Genomic DNA, 25,555 nt, shown 5'->3' on the forward strand with positions numbered 1-25,555 from the left:
ACGTCACGCCGACGGTGGCGCCAGCTTTTCCAGTGGTGGAGCTCCAGGCCAATAGTCGTGTCACTCTATTAGCGCAATGAGGAACGCCGGCAGCGACGTTACAGGTGTCGCACCTCGAAGGTGCGCGATATGATACCGATAGGACAGCGCTGGCGTTTGTCAGCGCCGAATGAAAGTATTATATTTTGCTTGACGTTTAATGTTCGTTACCCTCCTACCATAGCAACACAACGGTACTCTGTGCAAACACCTCTTTAGGAGGAATGCTAATCTGTGCGCGCGAAACGCTCATGCCAACAGCGGAATCCTGAACGCTGCCCTTGTTCCGACAGTGCTGACTGAGCGTGAAAGTGCGTCCGCTCGGATTAATCATATTTGTAGCCAAACTCACTATGCGTCTCTGGAGGTCTTAAAGGGACACCAGAAGCAACTACTAAGTCGACGTGGACTGTTTAAATACCATTTCAGAATCCTCGCAACGCTTGAAATGACTTAGTTTACGATAAAATTGCATCTGAAGGGTCTGAATGCTTTTTTTCGAAATTCAAATCTCCCGCCGCCCAACAGGAGGAGCGGTGACGTTTCACACGCCATCACCAAGGTCGATTCAAATAGGTCGCGAAGCTTCGGGCGAAAAGCGGTTCAGTACAGATTGTCACCGACATCAGCATGAGGGGTTATGGGAGCAGCGATTGAAGCGCGACTATGTTTGGAGGGAACAAACATTGGGAAAGAAAAACGCGTTTTTTAATTCAAACGAGACACAGTTAGATTCATTCAACGAAAATAAAATTCCTAGTCATTTTTATATATTCGTGACGAGTTAAGAAAATACAAGTTTAATTTTAATATTATTAATAAATGCATTTCTTTTCAGCGCCCATCGCTACAGGGGGCGTTGACGCCACTATCACTCGCAATGCAATGCACGTCTTGAAATGGGCAGAAAGGCGCACTCGTAAAGTTCACCTGTTGAAATACGCCCCCCTCACAGTTTGTGCTTTCTTGCTTGTCGAAGTTTGTCTGAATTTGGTGACGTGGGTAGCTTCATCGCTTCTTAATCTGTTCAGTTAAAAGGAGTGAGTTACGACCGCCAGATAATTGTGTAGTTGTTTTCGTGAGACTGCGCTGGCCGACGGGCTTGGCATCCGACAATAGGATCAACACTATACACCTAAAGCTTTCGTCGGCCTCCAAAGAAAGTATGCTCTGTGCAGGGATGCGATTTCGACAACCGTACGGCTGGCCTCTTCCTGCATCGCTTTCCACGCTGAAAGCTCGAAACGCCCATCAAGTCGAATGGCGGGGCATTTGAATATATAGCTCCAAAGGAAGGACAACAAAACAAATTTCGCGCCTGCGAAAACAAAATGACGTCACTTCTGCTTTTAACGGACATGGCGTCACATTATTTTTTCGTCCGCCGGAAGTGTTCCCACCACATACAGATGGCGCTAAGCCCCATGAACCGCCGATGGACCGCCATGTTTTGAACGTATGGGCTCCTATGAAAGCTTCGCTACCAGGTATATTTACCTTGCCATCACCACCATTTGCTACCGTCGGTGAGTAAAACTCCGCCCGACAGACGTAGCTACCGAGCCAAGACCGAGTGATGACTCAAAGGGAAGCTCATTACTTTTCCAAGCGAGATCAGGATGCCTTATAGAACGCGCCTATAAAGCGAGATATAAGAAGGAAGAACCATGTGCTTGCTGCGGTAAATCTATAGAGGGAAACGATGGACCACGTTTTATTAGAATGTGAAAATATCTGCCCAGCGGTATATTTAGGCACCACTGGCCTCCTTGAAGCCCTTGGGTTCAGCAAGAGCAGGGGGAAAGTAAACATGTCCGCAATAGAGATTAGGCGATCGGAAGATTGGTGGAATAAAAGTAGGGCAACGACAAAAAAAAAACGGAGAAGTAGAAAAACAAAGTTCACAATAGGGGGTCAGAAAATTTGGTTTAGGGAATTCATCGTGCGGTTCTTTTTCTTTTTTTTTTCTTTTTCAACCTAGGTGGGACATTAGGCAGTATAATAGCAAGAGCTGGGTGGCACAACGCACCGCCCCCTTCCAAAGGGGACGCTCATAACATCCATCCATTCGAGTGGTGCACTCGCCGATGCCGATGCTTTTTGGTCAAGTGGCGTAGACCGTTCGCGCTAAGAAACCTCCTCCGTAGTGCCTAGGCAGAGTCATATATTCAAGGAGCAAAAGCCCCCAGATTTCCTCTCTCGCGCCCGCTCTTACTCGCGCCTGCGCACAAACGGCTGGCAATCCCTCAAATGAACGTCTCGTTAGACCGTTCGGGCATCCCGCGACATCACATTGAAGTTGGATTCTCCGTTACTTGCATTTTGTGCGAGTTTTGCGAACCAGAAAAACCAGCGCAGCACTAGGCGATAGCGAAGCTAGTGAAACGCGAAAGCGTAGGCTGCGTGGAGTCGAGCGAAATGAAACCTTTCGACCGCCCGCGTCGTTGTCAAAGGTAACTTCAAGGAGCTTTTTTCTAAAAATATGAAATGGAACTGGACAAGTAGCATTTTATTTCGTCTTATAATACAATACAAGCATGCTCTTTTGCAGCGAATGGCTGAGTACTAGTGACAGAATTTAACTGAGGAGTGCTTTCGTCATCGAGCAAGGGCTTGAATGTCGCGGGGGAGTCTATCCATGTCCTGCATCTTCTTCAATTTCTCGATTATTAAGGCTCTGTTCGCTATAATATTGACGCCTTAGAGATTCTCGAGCACTAGTCTATCACTTTAGCTTGGCTTAATATTTGCCTTCAGTCTCCCTTTAAAACTACTACGCATGCGCCTTTAATGCTATAACAGCACAATGGTGACGGAGCAAACGCGCCTCGAGTGCCCATATAATTGCTATCGCAACAACAACGGAGTAAATATAAATAGAAAAGAACCAACAAAAAAAGTAAATAAGAAGCCATATGCACGCAGCTGACCACCACACAAAGAGATGCGTTCTCACAACAATGTTCTCGTTAAAAACGATTAAGCTTTCCTGGTAAGAAAAATTCAAACGTCACACTATTGTTTATAGCTACACAGGCCCTCAAACGATATTACATCACAAGCGAATTAGCTTTTACATACAACTGCTATGCAAAGCATATCATACACAAATTTATGGAGCATACAAAACTATCATAACTTCATAAGATACCTGTTTCTATTCATTATTATTTTAAAGCGGATTGTAAAATATTGTTTAACGAAGAAATTCCGCGCGTGGCATCGGCCGTGAGTCAATCCTAGACGGTAAAGGCGGTACTTTATCAGAAGAAGCGGCAGCCCAATTACCTTCACGCAATGGCAACTGTCATTTCCAGAGATCGCCAGTCAGCCGTTTCGGAGTGAATTCAGCTCAACTATTATAGAGAGACCCAGGGGGCGACATAGATACTTGGGTAGAATATATCGACTCTGTGTAGTTCAGATGTAAGCAAGTGAAGTGAAAAATATAAGAACATAATAAAACTCCGAATGACATGTGCACTTTTACCCCAAAAAAGTACCATAAAAATCGGCAGTTTCTTTCTGCGAGGAAATGGTAAAGCAACGACATTGGTGCAGAAGTTAACCGTACAATTTGAACAGATCCCTGCAATGATGCGTAGAATAAATGGACAAAAAAGAGGAATGAAAGTGCACTAACTACGTAAGGTTATAGAAGCCCTTATCTCTTCCAGGAATATGTACTATGTACCATACGCTAAGGTAATCAACACGCAACACTAGAAGATAAACATCATAATTAGAAAGTGTGCTAGACTTGCCGTGCGAGTTCTTAAGTTCGCACCAAACCATAAAATTCAAACAACCCGCCTTTTTAACTCACTATAAGACAAAATAGACATGGACAATCAAGCACAAATGCAGAGACTTCGGTCATCTCATCGCAGTCAACGAATACTAAACAGGCTGGGACACGAAACTGCAAAGTTACCCCCACTTCCGCCGACAATACCACCGTCGTATCATTTGCCAAATATAAGAGTAGACCCCATTCCGAAAAACAGGCAACCGGAAAAAATAATTATGGGGTTTTACGTGCCAAAACCGCTTTCTTAATTATGAGGCACGCCGTAATGGAGGACTCCGGAAATTTCGACCACCTGGGGTTCTTTAACGTGCACCTAAACCTAAGTACACGGGTGTTTTCGCATTTCGCTCCCATCGAAATGCGGCTGCCGTGGCCGGGATTCGATCCCGCGACCTCGTGCTCAGCAGCCTAACACCACATTCACTGAGCCACCACGGTGGGTTCAACCGGAAAAGAAACGAACGTGGTGATCAAAAATAAATGTGATGGAGCAGACAGACGATGAAAACATACTACGCAGATGCCAGTCATAACACCGAAGGCAGCAAAGCATTAGTAAGATCTTGATGAGGGCTAGTTGGTTCATACTTAGAACTGAGGTGAAACAGCGCGAAGAAGACGAGTACACAAGGAAACAAATACCACAGACAAGCGCTGTGGAGCATACAGCGCTTGTCTGTGGTATTTGTTTCCTTGTGTCCTCGTCTTTTTCGCGCTGTTTCACCTCAGTTCTAAGCAGCAAAGCAGTGGTAGCGGGTCACGACTCGACGCTTCTTAAAAGTTACTTGAGAGTCCCAACGCCTCAAAATGCGGAATCGCTGGCGACAATGCTGACCATAACGGAAATGGCACATACATTTGACACGATTATGATCCGAACAGACCGCCAAGGCGCTTGCAGAGACATTCAAAATGAGGACCTGCCTCTACACATACGCACAAAGCTTCGCATGTACACGCATGCTCACCCCCTTCTAGACGTACGTATGCAATGCATTTCAGACCATCAAGAATTGTGAGGAACATGAGAGAGCCGAAGATGCAGCGCAAAAAAGAACGCACGCACGCACACAAACACACACACGCGCACACACGCACACACACACACACACACACACACACACACACACACAAATTACTTACACCGTACTATGTGCATTATATTAAGACGGACCCAGACTTTCCCACCTGTAGGCACTGCGAGGACGATCCATCAAATGAGCACAGCTTGTGGGAGTGCCCCACGAACTCCACCTTCAGAAAAACAATACTTTCAAAACAACAAATAGACTACTGTCAGAGTAGCTGGAAAGAGTGGACCACTCCCCTACGAAAGTTCGAAAAATTATGATGGCCGCTTCCGGTGCAGCTCGTCAAGAATGTGCTGGGCTAGGAGGCATGAGCCTACCAGAAGGCCCGGACTGGGGCCTTAGTTCGTTTGGGGATAATGTTATTGCTCTCTTTCTCTCTCTTTCTCTCTCCCTATATCCATGAATTTCGGCATCTCGTCATTCCTTAATGCCATGTGCCTAAGCTGATTCACTTTCTTTACTAGACGAATGGTTGTTCATACTATCCTGAGAGACATTCCTTCTCTTTATTTTGTGGGAGCTGTTCGGGCTATTGAAGCGCTGAATTTGATCGATATGCCAGCTGTCATCAAAAGAAGACGACCCGGTGTGGATTAATAAGCCTGTGCTTGGCGCTGCAGTGGGAAACGAACCCGCTTCACAGGGCACAGATTAAACGCAACCAAGGCTTTTTATTGCTTTAGCAATAATATGGACACGACCCGCAAATTTCCGCCATCGCATTGATGTTACGTTTAACGTACAAGTGCGATAAACCTAATCCCGCGCGCTGTACTTTGGAGGTGTGAGGGAAAGCCTGCGAGGGTGTGCCGAGAAAGAACCGGAACAAGATAAAGTGCACCGCAAAATATGCGTAATTGCCACAAGGCTAAACTTTACAGTTAAAGCCATTGCTCGCTCCTCCAGTGGCAGTGGCCATGTTATGTCGCCCATTTGTCAACATAAATAGGAGACATGGTGGCTTGATGCCCGCCGTTCTCCCGTGCGCCCAATATTTGAAGAAACGTGATGAAGTGCGTGGAAAGGGGGTTAAGCGAGCGGTGACATGTTCGAGAGCGTGCTGCGGCTGGGCGTATAGCGACTTTAGCGCATACGCGGCTCGCGCGCCCTATGTTGCAGCTAATCTGCGGCGGGTGCACAGACAGGCGGGCCGAAATGGCTCGTGGCTTCATGGGCGCCAGCTTTCCGCGCGCCTAGGGTTGGAGGTCGCGTAATCACGCAATTCGGTCATGCGTCGACGCGAGAGGCAGCAGAGAGCGTTCGCTTCTCGCTGCCGACGCTGTTCATCACGCCAGCGTTGTGACAGCGATCGAGTTTTCGTGGTCATTGAGTGTTACGTGCTCATATACGCCTCCGTGTGTGACATCATGCTTATTTATTAATTAATTATCCTTTACTGCAATGTATAGGGCCGATAAAATTCTGAACTTTGGGAGTTGTCTACTACGTTGCTATCGCTATCAATGCTTCGCCTTTCGGGCAGAATTGCGACTTTCTTTCAGACCCTTAAATTGGCGTCTTCGAAACGTTTATTGTCTATCGTTACTGCTTAGAACAGACTTGAGACATCGTTCACTAGCACGATAAAGACATCGGACGAAAGAAAGAATCACACGGGACAGAACGCGAGACTTCAACTCTTAGTTGAAGTCTAGCGTTCTCTCCCGTGTGATTCTTTCTGTCGTTCGATGTATTTTTCGCGCTAGTGAACGATGTCTCAAGTCTGTAATAAGCACCAACTGGCCCAACTGTCTTCTCTCAATATGTTTAGAAACAGTGGTGATGGACCGTAAAGGTTGTTACTTCCAGCGTACAACCAATCATTTACTTCCACTACAGGTTGTAACCGCTTCTGGTGGCGTCATTGGGCCGAAAAAGCAGCAAGGCAACTTCGTGTTCTACACCGTAGACCGTGTTCTTCACCGGCCAGGAGGCAGCATTTTGGACGTTATTCACCAGTCCATTCTGCTCCCGAAGCTGGACGAGGCCATTAAGTTTGCCGGACTCGAGGAGTACCTTTCTGGTAAGTGGGAACTTTTCTAATTCACTGATGCCTGCAATTAAGTTTATGTTGGCCTGTCGAGTCACAAAAGTAATTGAAACAGTCCACGTGTATCTGCAAATTTATACATGTTCTTATAGCGCAGTGTACTTCAATATCTCGCAGCCTTCCAGGTTACTTACCAGCCCGCTACCAGACAGGAACCTTAGCTAAGGAAACCAAACTTAAAGCAAGAACACAATAAGAACAACAGAGACTTCCCTTCAAAAGCTTGCTATGCATAACTAATTTTGTATCATCAGGACGCTAAGTCAGCAGTGCCATCTGTCGTCACTTCTGTTCACCTTAATGAAAACGTTCGTCATATCAGTCGATACCGCAGGCGTCGACCATGGTGTCGACCATCACTGGGAAATCAGGGCCTGGGCAACTTTATCATTTCGCAGCTGAAACACTACCATTGGTAACAAAGTCATGTAGGACACAAAAGAAACGGCGTCCCTCCTGTGTGTTTCAGGCATTCTCCTCCGTTGTTGATATTTGCGAGTATGATGTAACTATGCAGTATACACTTTGACGCCTTCACATTTGCGATGAAGTCTGCGTAAAGTAGCAAGCTTGCGTCTGCTGTGCAGAATATTTCATTGCAGGCATTTAATCTGGCAACCTGTCGTTTTTTTTCTCTTTTCGCAGGCGTCGGACCATACACAATTTTTGCGCCCAGCGATCAGGCTTTTAAGAACGCCGTCGGCATGGAAAACGTGCTGCGCGACAGGGAGGCGCTCAAAGGTACGTGCACCCAGCCCGTCTCACTTTTAACGCTGTGACATGTGTCGCTGATTGCGCCGCCCATTCGCAGTAATGACCGGTAGCGTTAGGCCTATCCATCCACTCCCTTATTTGCATTCGCAAAGTATAGCGAAATTTTCTAATCCATCAATATGCCGTTTCAACCGTCTAACACGTCCTGCCTCCTTCTCTTTACTTTCCTGCATTTCTCTACAAGCTAATGAAAGAATTTTAGTGATCTTTTTACATTTACTACTCTATGCAGGCAAAACCTTCATGATGTTATTGTATTTACTGTTGTTAATTTTATTGCTCTTGATATTGTATTTGCCAATACCGCATTAATGTTCCATATTGCTACGTTGGGCCAATATTCCTTTTATTGTACTGAATGATTTTTTTTCTTCCTACTTCTTTACGAATATGCTAACGTATTTCCTCCCTTACACAATGCATTCTCGAAGGCCTGTGAGGTAGTTGTAAATAAATAAATAAATAAAAATATCATTTTGATTCCACGTACGGTGAGAGTGTGTGGACGCGAAGGTTTCTAGACGTAATGTTCGTGTTAATGATAAATGTGTTAACGTTATGTGATGTCACATTAGTGTAAGCAGAAGAAGATAGATTGTGTTGATAGGAAAGACAGAGAGGTCGACCTGAGCTAGTGCGCTCTAGTATGCTATTCTGTACTGGGGAAGAGGGAATGGGAGTGAAAGTACTGGGATGTGATGCGATGTTAATGTCTTCCATGTGATGACATTGCTTGTGAAATCAGTGCAAGACAATGAATTGGGATGACTTCTGGATATCTCGAACGAAATGAATGACCGTCACTGCTTGACATGTTCGTGCCCACAACAGCTCTCATAATACTCTCGATACGGAAATGCTTTTTGTCTCGCAGTATAGGTAGAATTTCATGCAGGGGTGTGTGTGCCGAAGAGTACGAAATGTAACACTTGACGTACATAACGTGCCTACATCCATTGCAAAGACATGACCAACTGCTCCCATTCTACATGCTCGTAAACGTTATTCGAGGTCTCTCTTTCTCTTTGTTTTTGTCTTTGTTAGATTCCTTCGATTGCAAACCCCTTAATATAGGCAAACATTGGTTAGACTCATGGCCATTGGCTAGTAGGGATTCTAGACTAAAACGTTTAGTTACAGGCAACAAATTTTGTTTACAAAGCGAACAGTCGCACTGAACCACGTGACATCATTTGTGACGTTTACATAAACCAGACACACTACGCAAGTTCTTCCTCTCCAGAATCCTCAACCCTAACGTCACAGTGTTGTTCGGGCAAACGCGCTACGACGTCGTTTCTCTCTCTCCACACCAATGCCTGTACCGCAACTCAAGTATTACGCGACCGCCCCATGGCTGCTGCGTGCACTCAGCGAGGCTCAAACGCCAAATGCGGAGAAAGAGGCAAACTAACTGGATGCACATGCTGCGCCTAAACGACTGTTTTGTAACATTGTCAGCATCGGCCCACTCATGCTTTTAACTGCAGTGCGTCCAAGGTTGACGTTGCTAGCCAGATTACAACCCTTGCGAGACGGAGGCCAAACACAGCGTAATCAGGAAAACAAAACTTCGTTTTAAAAAGGCATTCGTTCTTCATCCTGATCATCACCAAATAAGAGAAATGTGGACCGCGAATTTGTACGCTTTACGACATGGTTGAAGAAAGTAGCAGAAGTTCTAGTTCAATTTTCTTGCTATCGCGCTATTTGACCATTCTACTCGGCTTTAGTGGCAATCCCTTGCAGCACAGGCTCATCCTACCGAAGCACATCTGACAGGCATCGAAGAATGTAGAAAGTGTTGAAAATGAAAATGACGTTTCGAACAGTGCGATTGCAGTACCAGACGTTTGGCAATGCTCCAACTCGCAGCCCTGCTACTCCGACACATTGTGCTGGGAAGCGTGTACAGTGCCGGGGTCCAGGAAAACCAGGTCCTCAAGACGGTCGGAGGCCTCGAGCTCAGGATGAGCATCATCCCAGGTACTTGTTCTCACCCACGCCACTCTCATTTGTTGTACACTTTCTCCTTTGTTATCGTAAGGGCGCCTGAGTTGAGTTCTTAAAACTTTGCCTTTAGACCTGCTTGCTTGAGTTCTTCCTCTGTAGCCACCGCGTTCCAGAAAAGGAATGACCTAACTGCGAAGCCAGCTTTGTGTAGAATGATTTACGTAAACCGCATTTGAAAGAGACGAGTAAGGACCAAGCTACTAGATTCGCATTTCAAATTTCGAATCTGTCAATGTTCACTAATCATGATACACATAAAGCTACTATTTAGAGACAGACCTCGGTATTCAAAGATGCCTGGATAACAGCTCTATTCTGAACTATCTGCTTTGCCCTTGAGTGAAGTCCTTGATTATGATCAGTCCTGGTAATTTACTTACGAGAATCAAATAGAAAAATCCTCATAATCCAGTAACATCGTTGCCCTCCCTTTAGTAGAGATAGAAAATCAATCATTATTTCTTCTTTCTACCTTTTCAGAGTGTATCACAGTGAACGGGGTCAAGGTCAACAATCCGGACAACGTCGCGTCGAATGGTGTCATCCACGTGATTGACCATTTCCTCTAGGCACATCACTTCACCTTAGGGCGACACATGTTTCTGTGTAAAGCTTTCTCTCTCAACTCTGTTGTTAAAATGTTGAATAAATTGTGTGTCGTCGCATGTGTCAGCCACTCTCCACGACTCATGTGTTCTCAATGATCACTTGCTCTCCGTGTCGGGCGTTTACGAACGATTTTTTTCTTCCCGTGAGTTGCCACGATGACATTGTGGGAATGAAATTGTATGCGTAAGCACGGGAGGCCCGCATCACGCAAATACTGCAACAACAAATTATTATTTATTTATTTATTTATTTATTTATTTATTTATTTATTTATTTATTTATTTATTTATACTTTGCCTAGCGGACCACTAAAAAATGCGCCATACTTAGTAAAAAACTTCCGACTTCATGAGTATTCATAGTTGAATGCAGTCTTCCAAATAACACAAAATTAAAGTACGTCCAAATATTTATCCGTAATAAGGAGGACCTGTGGGCCTTACCTATTAAAAATAAGTTACAAACAACTACAAAAGCACCCAGGTCCAGTGCGTTGACGCTACTGAATTCATGCTGAGTGCAGTCAAGTTGAAGTAACACTAGCTTTTGCGTCAACAGGAGCGACAGAAGTTCTTGTGGTACGCGGTGGTGATGCTAAAGGAAAACAGTCGCACTTCCACTGCGCCGAAGCGGCACGAGTGTCTGCGCAGCTCTGACGCCGCAGGACGCGGTAAGCGCTCGAGTCAGTCGCGCAGCGGCCGTCGGGATCCAACGGCAGTGGCTCGCATGGCTCGGAGCCTGGCCTTCCTGTACCTAAACATAGCGCTGTGGTCGCAAATTAATCCCTCCTTCTTACGGCGTCCCAAATATCTCATCGTGCAGTTTCAGGACGTTAACCTTGCCCCCCCCCCCAAAAAAAAAAGTTTTTTTTTAATGAAATATGATAAAAATGAGAGTCCCCCATAGCATTCATGTTCAGTGTGCCGCGGATCTATTAAACAACCATCAAAACGATGGCGCCGGCGAATACGTCCATTGTGCTTCCGAAGTGGTGGCATCGTTCACGATTTTTCCAATCCAGCAAGCGCGTTTTGAGCGAGAGTGATAGCATGACGGAAGTGACAACTCTGTCGAAACCATCTGCTGCACTGAGCACATTTGACATCATGAATGACGTGAGTGCGTTTGTTCAATCCTCGATTGCGGTGTTTCTATTCTCTTTAACTTTTGCCCCCGTTATCATGCGCGCTTCATTGTTCGAGTCATAAGAGCGCCGTTCTCTATGTGCTTACCATACACATTCTTCCAATGACGCAAGCGGTAATCCGGGTACAAGGCACCTATGTCTGTCTCATTTTCCCTTAATAAACACGAAGGAAAAAAAAGTACCTTTTCCAAGAATTGATAGAACTTGTTTAAAGAAAGCTAGTCCGTTTCTCCTGGTTTTGTTGTCTTCAATTTTTGCTGGTGTTATAGGATAGTTATTAGTGACTTTGATGTGCGACGACACATATGTATATGGCCTGAGACATGCATATTTCCCATCTTGCTTCAGCCTGTCAAATGAAGACGATGCGTAATTGTTTGGCGACCTTCTTTGTTTTATTTGCCCTGTAGCGTGCTATAAGAAGAAGAGGCGCTCGAACTTTTTTGTTGCACTTCAAATTTGAGCTTACGGCCAGTTGATGTTCGAGCATAAGCTCAGTATACGCCAGAACTATGCCGTGTCTGCACCATCCCGTTAATCAAAACGGGCAGACAGAAATAATTTCGTTTTGTTCAGAATTTAGAAGAAGCATTCGCATATGGAACAGACGCAGCACCAATCGTGAAATGACACTGTCCTGTACGTAAAAGCTGTAGCCGAGTTTCCCAAGCCTGTTACGAGGGCCTGCCAGAAGGGTGGGATTGCGCATTGTTATCTGAGTGAACAAAGCCTGTTGCAAGCCAAGGTGCACAGGTGTCATGGTGGTCTTCCTCCTCGCTGGAAATAGCATGGCTAAAGCTTCGCCGAAGTCTAACTCTTCCAACTCACGAGGCAAGCCGTGAACATAGCTAATGGCGCGTCTTGAAAAGCTTGCGCTTCAAGGACGCGCGGAAAGCGCACCAAGGTCGCAGGTGTGTACTCTTATACTCCGTCGCATAGTAGAAATAAAATACTGATCACGACATCAGATACATTTCACGACGTCGTTTGTAACATGTTATAAAAGACGCAGGAAGTTCTTTCACCCGAAAACCATGAGAAAACATGAAACGGACTCCCACACACAAAAAAAGCTTAACAAGCAATAAAATTATCACTTCATTTATATTGCGTCTAGAAACGCGGTTTCAGACTTATAAGTCTCAAACATCAGCAGAGACAAAAAAATTGCACTTGGATTTATAGAATTCAGTGGTAGTATGCCTCCCAAAGCTTAGCGTAATTTTTAATGAACCTAATTAAACATAAATTTACGGCTCTCTCAGTTTGTGGTGCTGCTTGTATTCAATAAATATATATTTTTTCTATATATATATGCAGATCCAACGCACACGTTGCAATATATGTATAGGGGAAGCGTTCGTAAGATGGTATGCGGTGCATTAATTGTCGCTACGATTGTCGCAAAATTGGTCACGCAGCGCTCCGCGGAGATCGACGCACCGGGGGCCCGCACTGCGCGCCCTCCGACAGCTGTTCCGCGAGTCTCTGCCAGGAGACTGGGCGCCTCTGACAGAAAAGAACCGCGCCGAAACGAGCCGCGATTCCCGGTCTCAAAGCACGCCCCATTTGGGCTAGGGTCAGAACCCCGTGATTTATACGGTGGGCCATTGGTTCACTTGACCAGAGCGAGGTGGCGCGCTGGGGAAGCAGGAGCGGCACATTCGCCGGAGCCAGGTCGTAGGGGCGGCGCGCACGGGCGAGGAGCGGGCGGACGATGCTAGTCGCAATGCGTGGAGGAATCGCTGTGTACACGGTGCGACATGGACAGAGAAAGAAGGTGCACAGCCCTCTAACATAGTGGCGGAGTTTGTCATGAAAATGCCTTTAAAAATTCACACTTACGAAGTGTGCAACATGATAGACGTATCACTAACGCAATCGAACCATTCCCTTTCTCATATGAAACGTTCCATCGCAGCTTGTTCTTTGATACTCTAAGGTTCTTAAATTGACCAGTACAAATTTTTTTTATAGGCAGGCTTTACAGAGCGTTAGAGAATATAAGCGCCGTCGCTTTTTAATCGCACTCTCAGTTCGTCTTCTGCATCTGTTTCACGTTGCTTACGTGGCGCAAGGTATCATAACGCAGAGTGAACTTAAACACAAAATTCGCCAAGGATGGGCTCCTTCGGTGTGTTCTGCGTCCGATGATGTTTCTACTGGAGCCTGACGCCATACGACAAGGAAGGAAACGAGGCCGCGAAGGTTAAGCCGATGTAGGTGGCCGGACTCCTTGCTACATGTTACGTGACGCCTCAGTCACACGCTGTCATTCCATCTTTCCTGCAGCGGAATGAAATCAACAGATAACCAGTGGTCTATTAGCAATAGCTGGATAAGTATAAGAGGAAGGGAAACGCAGACAGTAGGCGAAGAGATAGCTTGTAATAATTTTGTTTATTTTACCCTCTAGCCAAAGGCATTACAGAAAGAAGTGGGTAAGAAGTAATACAAATAGCACACATCGCCGTCATCAATAATAACGATGAAACATTCGAGTAATGCGTACAATGCTGCCTAGTGCATCGCGAAAACGTTGGCCATCTTTCTTTTTCTTTCTTTCTTTCTTTCTTTTTACGCGCCAAAACCAACTTCTGATTATGAGACACGCCGTAGTGAAGGACTCCGGAAATTTCGACCACCTAGGGTTGTGTAACGTGCACCTAAATCTAAGTACACGGATGGTTTCGCATTTCGCTTCTATCGAAATGCGGCCGCCGTGGCGGGGATTCGATCCCACGACCTCGGCCTTCGCAGCCCAACACCACAGCCACTAAGCAACCACGGTGGGGGTTGACCATCGCAAATATGTCAACGGGAACATTCTTCCACTGATCAGTTGACGTGCGCGGTAGAGGAGAACCGGTACATGCTTTTGTTTCACAGGACGGGACGCCTACGTTATACCGATGATTAATGCGATACGACATGTAATACGGTGATAGAATAAATTCGCTGCGAAGAACATTATGGTGATGTTCTTTATTAAATAAATTCAGGCGGCAACATTTTGGTCGAGCTTCTAAGGACATAAAAAGAAAGGGTGGCTTTCGTGACTTTTATGCTCGCAGTGCGATTATCGTTAGGATAAAAGGAGCAGTTATAATAATAACGAAGTAGTTCTACAGACAGCAGGCCTCTAAAGCGACGCTGCACACCTTTGAGTGACCTCGTAAGCGCGCACCATGGGTGACGAGAATGCACGCGACGGGCAACTGACCCCTCGAACAAGCACCCGTGAACCAATCGTAGCACCGCATATTCTTCCTTGCACCCTATTATCTAAAGCCAATCACTGCACATGATGTCATAACTAATTATCTCTGATGCCGCTGCGCTGCACAAATCCCTGTTGTCACTGATATAGGTTAATGCAAAAGCAGGGCACACGTTAAGTCCACGTCAAGGGCCAATTAAACACGTTTGTACAAAGTGTGGTGACCGCTATACAGCCGCTCCATGGGCGCGCGTGCGCCCTGTCAACACAGCGTTCCGACTTGGGCGGGTCCAGCTTGCCATTTGTCTCCGGAAGAGGGCGCGACAAACGCGCGGAAAACGCGCGCCCTCAGATTCGGCTGTTGGTCCCAACAAGCAGCCAATTCCGCGTCCAATTTTTGGGGCAAAGGGCAGAATAATAGGGCCATTCTACGGGACCCCATACGCGCACTCACCGGGTGCGATAAGTGCACGTTGCGGCCCATAAAGCGGCTCAATCGAATGCTCCGCGGAAGGCGGGGCTATTCAACGACGCCGATCTTTTGTGGTCGCGTAGAGTGCCCACGACTCTTTACCTCAGCTGTTGTGCGCGGCAGCAGATTTACAACAGCTTCACCGAGTAGCTCGTAGAGGACATTTGTGGGGGCATTATGCTCTGTATTTTCACATGTCGTAACTCGACGAAACCAACTGTGGCTGCAAATCGGCAAATAATGCATAGAAAAGAAGAACCCATTTTCATTCCTGGAAGCAAGATATTGGTTTATTTCTGTTTGAACATATCGCCGACGTAACGGCAGCTTGTGTCAACCCGACGTGCAGCAAGGTATCGAGACGCAGATTACCGGCGTCTGAAGAGCCACGGGGTGACAGGAGCATGGCTTTCCTGCACTGTCGCTCTTCTTGCAGGAAAGCCCACTCGCATGCATGGCAAAACAAGAGTTACGCTGCGCTCAGCTTCCTTGAAAGAAATATATTGTGATCGCCGCAAAATAGACGCAAGGTGTGAGGAATGCAATGTGTATAGATGGCAATGTGCGTTGCGAAAGTTTAACATCGAGCCGCGTGCGATTGTCACAATACCGTTTTACATTGCTTGCTTGCTGAATATTTCACACGATAGACACGGGGAATATTTTCGTACCATGAACTTTATTGGCAATGGCAAGCTTATCTCCGAGATGTTTCGGTCAAAAGGGGCAAAGCCGAAACAAATGCTTTATTTGCTAAATTTGGTGCCCAGAAAACCGAGAAAAGAATTTTCCAGATCCAACGCACATGTTGGAACCATGTGAAGCGAAGGGTTTGTGAAACGATTATTATAATGCTACATAACTTAATACGATGCATGCAGTTGTGTTTGTGTTAATCCAATGTAGCGTGTAATCTCGTGCAGTGTTCTCCGCCGCCGCTGCTGCTGCTGCTGCCGCTGGAGCCAACGTTTCGACAAATCCACTTGTCAAAACGTTGGCTCCCGCTTTTGCCCTGTTCTCGTTTTGTTTGTGGCCTAACTACAGTGCAAATTCGCGCTGGTTGGTTGCTTTTGATCATCTAATAACAGCGCGTAAAGCGAAAGACGAACATATAAAAGACATACACAGCGCTGACTACGCACTACGGACACACAGCATGACATTGCAAAGTAACCCTCACCGGAAAGGTTGTGCTGGATATTTGCCAACAGAAGGATCGGATTGTTTCATGGGTGTCTGTGAAGTGAGCCAATGCGGCCAAGACTATGTGTTGATAAATGACGGAGCTACGTGAGAGAGCCATGGTTGCGTGACAGGGTTTTGAGTTCGTGAGTCAAAATGCAGTGTTCCAGTGAAAGGTATTCACTGTAATCTGTTAATTATCGCCTACCGTGAAGACCTTACATGTAATGGAGCTATAAGAAGAAAATTGGCCATCGGCTTCATGGAAAGTGGGGGTGGGAGATTGTGGCGAAGATACCACAGGATTGCGAAGCGTTTTTTCTGAAGAATTTTTTTATCCAGTATAATAGACTACTCTGGCCCGACACAAGTAGGACACAAGCAACTATTGCTAAGCAACGTGCCCAACAATAGCTTGCATCGAAAAATGGTGTCACTGTGGAGTACGTGAGTACTTTCCGAAAGTTTCTGACCCGTATTTATAGCTGGCTTTCTTTATTCGATGACCGGTGGGCTGAACGGGTGTAATTTGTTGGTGTGTTTACTTTTTGGAAGTCACGCCTATAGCTCGAGCTATTCAGTTTGTCTTTTTAAAGGTGCGGCAGGTCCATAAGCAGAAAGCACTTCCTCAACCGCATTTCGCGAAGTTTCGAAATACCTTCGGAGTACAGCGGTCAGAAATACATGCATTGCTTATCATAGACGCATGCACTCCCGTCATCAACTACGCTAGGTGGGATCGGGCGCAAACAAGAGGGAGAATCTACGAGCTGTAGTTCATATTGACGCCAATCTATGCCAGTGCGGCTCCTTATGAGCTTACCTCGTAGCGGCCAATTGCATTAGCCAGCTGTGTTGGAAAAATTATGGAACAAATGGCGCTGGCGAGGCTCGAATGGTTTCTGGAGCAACCTTTAACAACACCTATATGGTCCAGCAGTTTAAACAAGCAGTTTCCGCTTTGCGTTTAGTTTTCCGCTTTTCGCATTTTCCGCCCCCACTGCATCGTGGCCGCAGAGGAAATCGAACCCCGCGACCTTGTACGCAGGATGCCACTGAGCGCCACAGCTGCTCCGGCCGCAAGCCAAACGGTGCACGGAAGGATTTGCCATTTATATGGTACCAAGCCCGCTGGCTCTTAATGAAGCCCTTCGGCTTGGGAACGACGACAAGTTACTCAGTGCTAGGACGCACCTGTCCCAGCTGGCCAGTCTTCGTCAAATTTTCATCAGTCTCTGGGCGGTTTCCGCGTCCTGGCTTGAGGCGATGGGCGCGGAACGTTCCGCAGGCTCGTGCTGCCAGAAGTCTGCAACGGCAAGCTCTTATGAGTCAAGGCACCTGGTCAACCACCAGTGAACGCTCAAGAGAGACTCCTACTCCTGTGGCCATGGATGCAGAGCCTATTGCCGGCCCGTCTGGCCATAGCACTACATTGACAAGTTCCTCAAGGAAACGAGCCACCTGGTCCAGCACCAGCGAAGACACAGAGGTATACTCAATCACAGGTGACGACTCATCTGATGACAGCTTCGCGTCGGTGAGGAGCCGAAGGGCTAAAAGGAGGCTTATCAAGGCGTCGTCACCAGCGAGTACGTCAACCATGCAGGCAGGTAGTGAACGCTGGCTGCACACCATCCTCTTCATGCCAGTGGATTCTTCCGTCAACCTTCGAGTATTGAACAGGCAAGCTCTCTCTGTTTCCTTGAGGGAAAGGCGCCAAACAAAATCAAGGAAGTCCGGTTGAACACACGAAAAAATGTTCTAGCTGTCGACACAACCCGTGGAACCAAGCTGGAGACGCTACGACAAATAACAGATTTGGGCAACATAAAAGTACGACAGGTCATACCTATGGATGGGGCCTGCACTGCAGGTGTGATCTACGATGTTGACTTGGCTATTTCGAACTCGGACCTGCCAATTCTGATCAAACTGGCATACGAAGGAGTGGTCATCACGCACGTATGCTGACTCGGCAACAGCCGTTGTGTGAAGATTGTGTTCAAGGGGGATTCCATCCCTTCGCACGTAAAGGTCGGTCACTTCCGACATGTCGTACGGCGGTTTGTCCTAAAGCCGCTTCAATACCACAAGTGCTTCAAGATCGAGCATGTTAAGGGCGCCTGCCCAAACTCCACAATGTGCCCCCGGTGCGCGGAGTCACGCACGGTAGATGTCTGCCGTGCAAGAAACTTTAGGTGTGGCAACTGTGAAGGCACCCATGAAGCGACATCTAAAGAATACCCTAGAATAAAAAAAGAGTTCGAAGTTCTGACGCAAACGGTCAGGGATTACTCAACCCATAGAGAAGCCCCAGAAAAGATCCGGCGTCGACGTCGTCATCGACGGAAACGCTCAAGACAGGGTGGAGTTCGTGAACCGCTTGCGCCAAGGCCATCATTTTCAAATAGAACGCCCGAGAGCACAAGGAGGCCTCAGGCGGAAAAGGCTGCCCCGTGGAAGAGTGGGCGGCGCTTGCAAGCTCTCAGCCTTCTAAAGAGCCTCCACGCTTGATGCCCCCTTCGAAGCCCGCTTCTGTTGGTGAGGCTTCAACAGTCGACTGCCAAATGATCCCGGTGCTGCGATCCATTGTGAATGTCATCAGGGCCATGCTGACAAGTATTGACACTCCATCTGCTCGAAGTGGACTACAAGTGCTCGACGCGCTGAGCTCCGTCCTAGCAAGCCTTGAGTGAAGCCATGACTGACAATCACTAGTCATTTCGTAAGGAGGTCAGAGAAGCGTCGATCCTTCAGTGGAACGCGAGAGGTCTAAAATATCGCATCGCCGATTTTCGTCAATTTGTTCTCACTAACCGATTTCCAATCATTGTCATCTGTGAACGAAGATTATCCCATCCAATAAGACTATCCGGCTATGAGACAATATTCCCATCAAGCCACATCAAAAGTAGCAAGGTCGTCATGTTTATTCGCCGTGTACTCACTCACGTCGTCCAACCGGATGCCACGTCATGACGACAATCGGTATGTGTGCATGACTGTTAAAAATAGGAGCCACCTCTGCACTCTTGGGGGTGTATCTGTCTCCATCAAGTCGCTTTGACACCAAAAGGCTAGAAGACGTCTTAAAAACACAACCTGGTACATGGCTCGCATGAGCTTCGTCGAGGTGCCGGTTGAGCCACCCGTTAAGCCGCCACCCCCACAGTGAGGGAGGAGTGGTGGCCGCAGTACTCACTGTAGCCGAAATCATGGCCAGGGAAGCGTGAAAGGCATGCGTTGGCGGCTCAGAAGTCAATGACGTCCTGTGGAAGAGATCCATAGCAAGGCAAGCGTGAACTGCTTTCCCTGGCCGCAGGAGACACCCAGGACGGCGTGGTCTCACGAGGACTGTCCTGAAGACTGGTATAACTTAGGTTGCGCATCCTGTTGCCTGCGCCATTGTAAAGAACAGGACAGCCGGCCGTCTGCAGAACGCCTGTTTAACTCTGTTTCCTCGTCCCTCTTCTCGCGCTCGCTGTGCGAGCGCCCAAGGCCAAGTTCACTTGATCTTCATCATATTTATTTATTTATTTATTTATTTATTTCCGTGCAATATAATCGGTGTTTGAATATCGCAGTCATACATTTATTCCTTGAAATTCAACTAATGTGGAATGGGAAGCGAAAAATGACCTTCAGAATTGCTTACGTAAGTTTGCAGGTATAAAATTATTTCGAACGAAATGAGCAACTTTGGCAAAGATCCACTTGCATGTTTGGTGCGCCTTTCAAAATCTTCCTCATCGATCTGGCAGCAACGCGAACGTGGGCGACGGACCACTGGACGAGAGAAGACGACGAGGCGCGCTGTTCACTGTCTAGTCCATTCTTGCGTACCTTAAAGGTGAGTATAGATAAATCAAGGCGCAAATTTATATTTTTATGCTTACAGTAATGTGACCCGTTATAAGCATACTGTAGAGCGCAGTAAGGTTATAAAAGTTGACTATCTTTTTTTTCTGTTTGCAAGGTGAGAGGAAACCATGAGGAGTGTTTCTTGCTCTTGTGGGACATCGAGTGCCTAATTACAACCACGAAAGAAGGAACTTTATATATTCAGATGTGCTCTTTAATGTTGCCCATTAAAGTCATTTTCTGAACTCAGAGAGCTGACACACACACTAACACACAATGCAATGGCGTTGTGGTGTCGTGTTAAAGCACCTGCTTCAGAGCCGTGGGGTTTTTGCTTCGAATCACACGCAAGTTCGTCAGCTTTCTCCTTACTTTATATTCGTTTTGGGGGCTTCGAAGGTGATGTTACAAGTAATCGTCGTGTTACAGGGAAACCCCGATACGTAACTCATGATAGCGCAAGGTAGTAAAATTTAAGGTCTATTCAAGAAAGGAGCAATATAAAAAGTGAGCATGCTGGGGCAGCATGCCGCCGGCGCAGCGAAGGCGATAAATGCGCGTGCGCAATCTAAGTTCAGCCGAACAGGCCGAACGTTGCAGCAGCGCAAGCCAGGCAGGCGCTTGCGGAGCACGCATACGAGTGCCGGGTGTGACTAGTGAGTGAGCGCCCGGCGGTACTGTGAGCCGCAGGTCCACCGACGTCGTCGTGGCTGTGCTGCCACGCTTCGCCGGGACGCGTATTTGGAACATCCAGAAGGGACAACGCATGGCAACCGCAGCACCACGCTATTGGCTGCCGGCTGCGGGGACGCGCCGTGGCGTCATGCCTAACAACGTACTCTCATCGCCAGCGGTTTCGCGTAGCTTGTGGGTCGTGGCCAACGCCGTGGCCAACATTTTGTCGTGGCTGGCACGCAGACGCGGCTACGTGAAACAGGCGTAACTGTGTGCTGGCGCGGTCGCGAGCCGAGGGTGACGCGACTTTCCGTCCCATCCATCGAAGCGCCCTCTCCGCCCTGCCGATTGATAGGAATCGGGACCTACGCCGGTGCGACAGTTTACGCTGCGACGATCGCTGGGTGAAACCAATGCTCGGAACCTGTGAGATGGAGTCGTATTCCACCACTACTAATGATACGCAGCGCGATGCCCTCAAGGGGAAACAAAACGCCCTTGTGGTTACTGTGCTGCTCACGTCATGTTAATGCAATTCGGTATACATGGACACGGCGTGAAAGCACTGAATAGTTTTTTAACGTACGTGCGCTGGCACAAAACGTTATAAACAGTCCCGAAAGAGCCTATGTTGTGTTGGAAGTTCACTCTAGATATCAATAAATGTTGCAGGTATGTGCCAATTTCTTCACCTGATTGCAGAGAACTCTCTCGGGCCGTTATTGCATTTTTATGGCTTCCTCCATGTCCCAATATGCTGAATTTCAACTACATTGAAGTTGTTGCAGATGCGAAATGCCACTTTTATGATGTATTTGGTCCGCCTGTTAAATATAGTTTAAGAAGTTCTGTTCAAAAAGAAATTCCCATCTTTTTATAACTGGGATAAAAAATGTTAGAGGTGGAAAGCTGTTATAATGGCATTGTGCAAGCTAATACTTTAATTTAAGAGGACTGCTTTAAGTGAATTTCTAAAGCATATCAATTTCGCTTGCCTTTTTATGTTTTATAAACTAAAATGTACATCTTTGAAAGGCAGCCTGACCCTCTTTAAATTCGAAACATTGGACACAGATTGGGAACACTGCTTTCCAATACACTTGGTGAAACTGCCTTATCAGAACACCCTAGTACACAATGCAGATCCATTAAGAAGTGACAAGACAGTTTGACAATTTTAATCATTGAAAGACTTAGCGAAACCTTTTTTGGGTTGTTTTTTCTTGCTTTCAGACGCTGCACATTGCCTTTTAAGGCATGTTTTCAGTGTTTCTTTTTTCATGGGGAGGGCGTGTTAACATCTTTTACACCATGTCAATTATGTGGTGCCATAATGTGTTCTTGGATGGAGTCTTGCCCTCTCATTCAGTACAATATAATGTTTTTTGTGTCATAGGCCGTTTTACATTTGAGTATGAGTGTAGCATTTTGCTAAGTTTTGCCTCTGTCACCCAAGCTTGCAAGTTTGCTACCCACTGCTGGTGACATGTGACACATGTGACTTTTGTTCAATAAAAGGAAGTCTGTCAGTTATCCTGTGCACGGGTTGTCTTTTTGAATTACAATTTGTTGCCTATATTAGTTATTTTGTTGCATATAAGATTAGGAATGGCTATCATAGCTGACATCATTTAACCATATTGCACACAATGTGGATATGTACTTGCAATATATGGCCACTATAAATATAAATAGAAGTTAATAATTCAAGAATAGTGCATTTGCATGGTGGGACAGCCATGAATCGTAGCTATAAGGTACCAGTGCTGCAAGTAGCACTGTTTGTGCAGAATATAGTTCAACTCTACTGCATTCAAACATCATTGTTTTTGTCTGCATTTGTATAGCTCCAGTTTCTATGAACAACACACATCTGGTGGAAGAGTGGCTTGCACCTGCAGTTGGGCCCAATGAATAGCCAAATTTCTGCCCGTATTCATGTTATTACCATATTAGTAGAGGCGGTCATTGTTATAGTAGCCTGTTTGCCCAGTGTAGAAGCCACTGCGGGTGTCAGGATCTTGTACACATCTTCGGCTTTGCAGGGGACACAGCATCTGGCACATAGTTTGTCACAGGCCATGTCTTTGGGGCAAGTTCGGTTTACTCACTTGCAAAGGGAGAACCAAGCTTGTTGGATAATAATTAAAACGCCTGTACACTCAGCGGCATTCTTCATTTTGTGTGACATATATGGTTATAGCTACCCTTGCTTTATGAACTTCTTGTCCGGCAGCAGTCCTGCTTTTGAAACACTCGGGATAGCTTTCAGCAAGCTGGACAGGAATAGCACTGAAAAACCAGCAGATGTTAATTGTCGCACTTGTCATGCGAAGCTTCATACAGCATGATGAGGGTGGAAATTAATGAGGGTGTTCCTCAAGGCCTTGTAGCACATGTCATGAGTTTGAAGCAACGTGATGTATAGCACTTTTCTGATCGCATACTATAGGTTCAGCAGGTGTGGCCATGGTTTAAGTGCAGTGCAAGGTCAAGAAAAGAGATATTTATGAGCAGCACCCTGGTAAAGGAGACGCTGGGAAAACTAATGGGAAGCCTGTTGAACATCTAGTTGACCAAGTTGCTGGCTTCATCAGGCAACGTTTGATAAAGAGAAGGAAGTCATCAACACATCAGATTGTTTTTGCATATAGACACTGCTAAGGTTCTCAGGCACGCCAACAAGTCTTAGTGCGCAGGCTATGCATGACCAACTACATATGCCTTCTGTTTGGACAAAGAACTGCTCATTGTAACTGGATGAAGATGGAGTGGACAGAAATAAACGGCATCTCCATTAATCTGGTTTCACTGGAATCAACACTGATTTGTAACTTCGCATCGCCATACTACGCAATACCTTCTTGGGTGACATCAATAAGGACCAGCTTGAAGCAAAGGGTAATAGACATCTTTACAAGCTAAAAATGCATGCATGCATGGAGAGCACTTTGTGTCCAAAAAGTAGGCACTTCCACAGGGGCACTGGAAAAGGAACATATTATTGACAGTGGGCAAAGACAAGCTTCTCTGCTACTATACACCCAGCATTGTTGCCATGTAACGACATCTGAAACAATCCCTCTCAAAGAGGAAATCATCTTTGTGTATCCATAAAGAGGGCAGCAGGCAAAGCTCCTTCAGCAATGATGCCAGCTTCAAAAGTCCCACTTGCACATCCTGAATGCTTCTTTCTTGGGCTTTGCTGGGTGCAAGCATTCTACTGTCCATAAATTGTCATTGAGAGCACTGTTCGTTTGGTTGCAATACAGTTCAGAAGCGATTGCAACAAATTTCCCTTCCTAGTTGGTCTGGAGGCTCACGGTGCTCATGAAGCAACACCATGAGATAAGCAAGGTGACTGGATGCCTTTAAGCCCTTGTTCGTTTATCACACTCTTTTGTTAGTAACAACCATGAGATCTGAAACCAACAAGCTCTAGTTCGGCACTCTAAAGGTTACTGTGGAGGATCCATAATAAAAAGCACAAAACAGAAAACTCAACGGAAAGTATAAGGCACCATTTAACACTTAGTATTGCTGCAGCCCACCCCCTTTTATTTTGTCTGGTCATGCTACATTTTTTTCTACAGATAGGCATGAACTTATCCTGCGTGCAGCTTACTGCAGAGAGCATAGGTGATGTTCCCAATCGGTGTCCGATTTTTATATACACTATGTGCTGGCTCAAAGAGGCTCGAAACACTGCAATGGAAGCTTCTAGTAGAAAAGGTACCTGGAAGAAAAAAAACTGTGCTACAACCACCTTGGCAACATCTTGTCCCCTTAATAAAAATTGTGCTTCCGTATCAACTTCAGCCCTCCAGTTTAGAGTAAGTACCAGTGCACTTATGAACAACGAATCAATTCTCAAAGAGCACATGCAGTCCAGCCAGAAGCATAGGCATGAATCCGCATTGTGCTCCTGCATTAAAGGTGAATAATGCATTACAAAATGGCGAATGTGCCTTAGTAAGCTTCCCGGCAATATGAATTTGTAATGTACAAAGAATTGTCAATAAAGCTTACTAAGAGCACAGATGCACTTGCAAATTATATCACAATTGAAAATAATGAGTAAACCTATGTGCCCTTTCCACTCTTAGTATGCTTTACTGCACGATGCTACACCCCTGTATTGCGGTGTAGCAAGCTACGAAAAAAACGTTGCATAATTGAGCTTTTTAAGATTACCTTTTTTCGGAATACACCTATGTACTGCGGTGAAGCATACTAAAAGTGGAAAGGGGCCACTGTCACTGGACATAAAAAAGAGTTCTTTAATTATACACTCGCGCAACCGCCGCCTCTCAGGTCGCCTGAGTGGACATACTATGCTGGGTGATAGCGGTCCCCTCCCACTTTTAGTATCCTTTTCAGCGCATAACTAAAATGTACTGCGGCGAAGAAGCAGTACATTTGTATTGGGTGAATAAACAGATGGTTTTTACAACAGTACAGAAATAAACGCGCACCATGCATCAATCTACCACATGGAAGAGCGTCGCAACAAAAGGTAGCTGATTAACACAGGCTGTGTAGCCCGCTTATCAGTCGTAAAGGCTATTATGGGAAATTCAAAATTTCAGACACACAGAAATATGTTTATAT

At 46.2% G+C, this 25,555-nt stretch overlaps 2 protein-coding genes across 5 annotated transcripts in view; one reads left to right on the plus strand and one right to left on the minus strand.

The window, feature by feature from the left end:
• The window catches only part of LOC142585965 (uncharacterized), a 67,183-nt gene extending 56,726 nt beyond the window's left edge, over positions 1–10,457 (plus strand). For all 4 annotated transcript variants that reach the window (XM_075697103.1, XM_075697102.1, XM_075697104.1 and 1 more), the window contains 4 exons: positions 6,781–6,964; positions 7,637–7,732; positions 9,641–9,751; positions 10,259–10,457. In XM_075697103.1, the coding sequence (XP_075553218.1) occupies positions 6,781–6,964; positions 7,637–7,732; positions 9,641–9,751; positions 10,259–10,347 (480 nt within the window). In that variant the 3' untranslated portion in view covers positions 10,348–10,457. The remainder of the gene's footprint in view (positions 1–6,780; positions 6,965–7,636; positions 7,733–9,640; positions 9,752–10,258) is intronic.
• The window catches only part of LOC142585966 (uncharacterized), a 219,347-nt gene that overhangs the window by 15,483 nt on the left and 178,309 nt on the right, over positions 1–25,555 (minus strand). The gene's annotated exons all lie outside the window — the stretch shown is intronic.

The sequence above is a fragment of the Dermacentor variabilis genome, chromosome 6 (assembly GCF_050947875.1).
Source record: "Dermacentor variabilis isolate Ectoservices chromosome 6, ASM5094787v1, whole genome shotgun sequence".
Lineage (NCBI taxonomy): Eukaryota > Metazoa > Arthropoda > Arachnida > Ixodida > Ixodidae > Dermacentor > Dermacentor variabilis.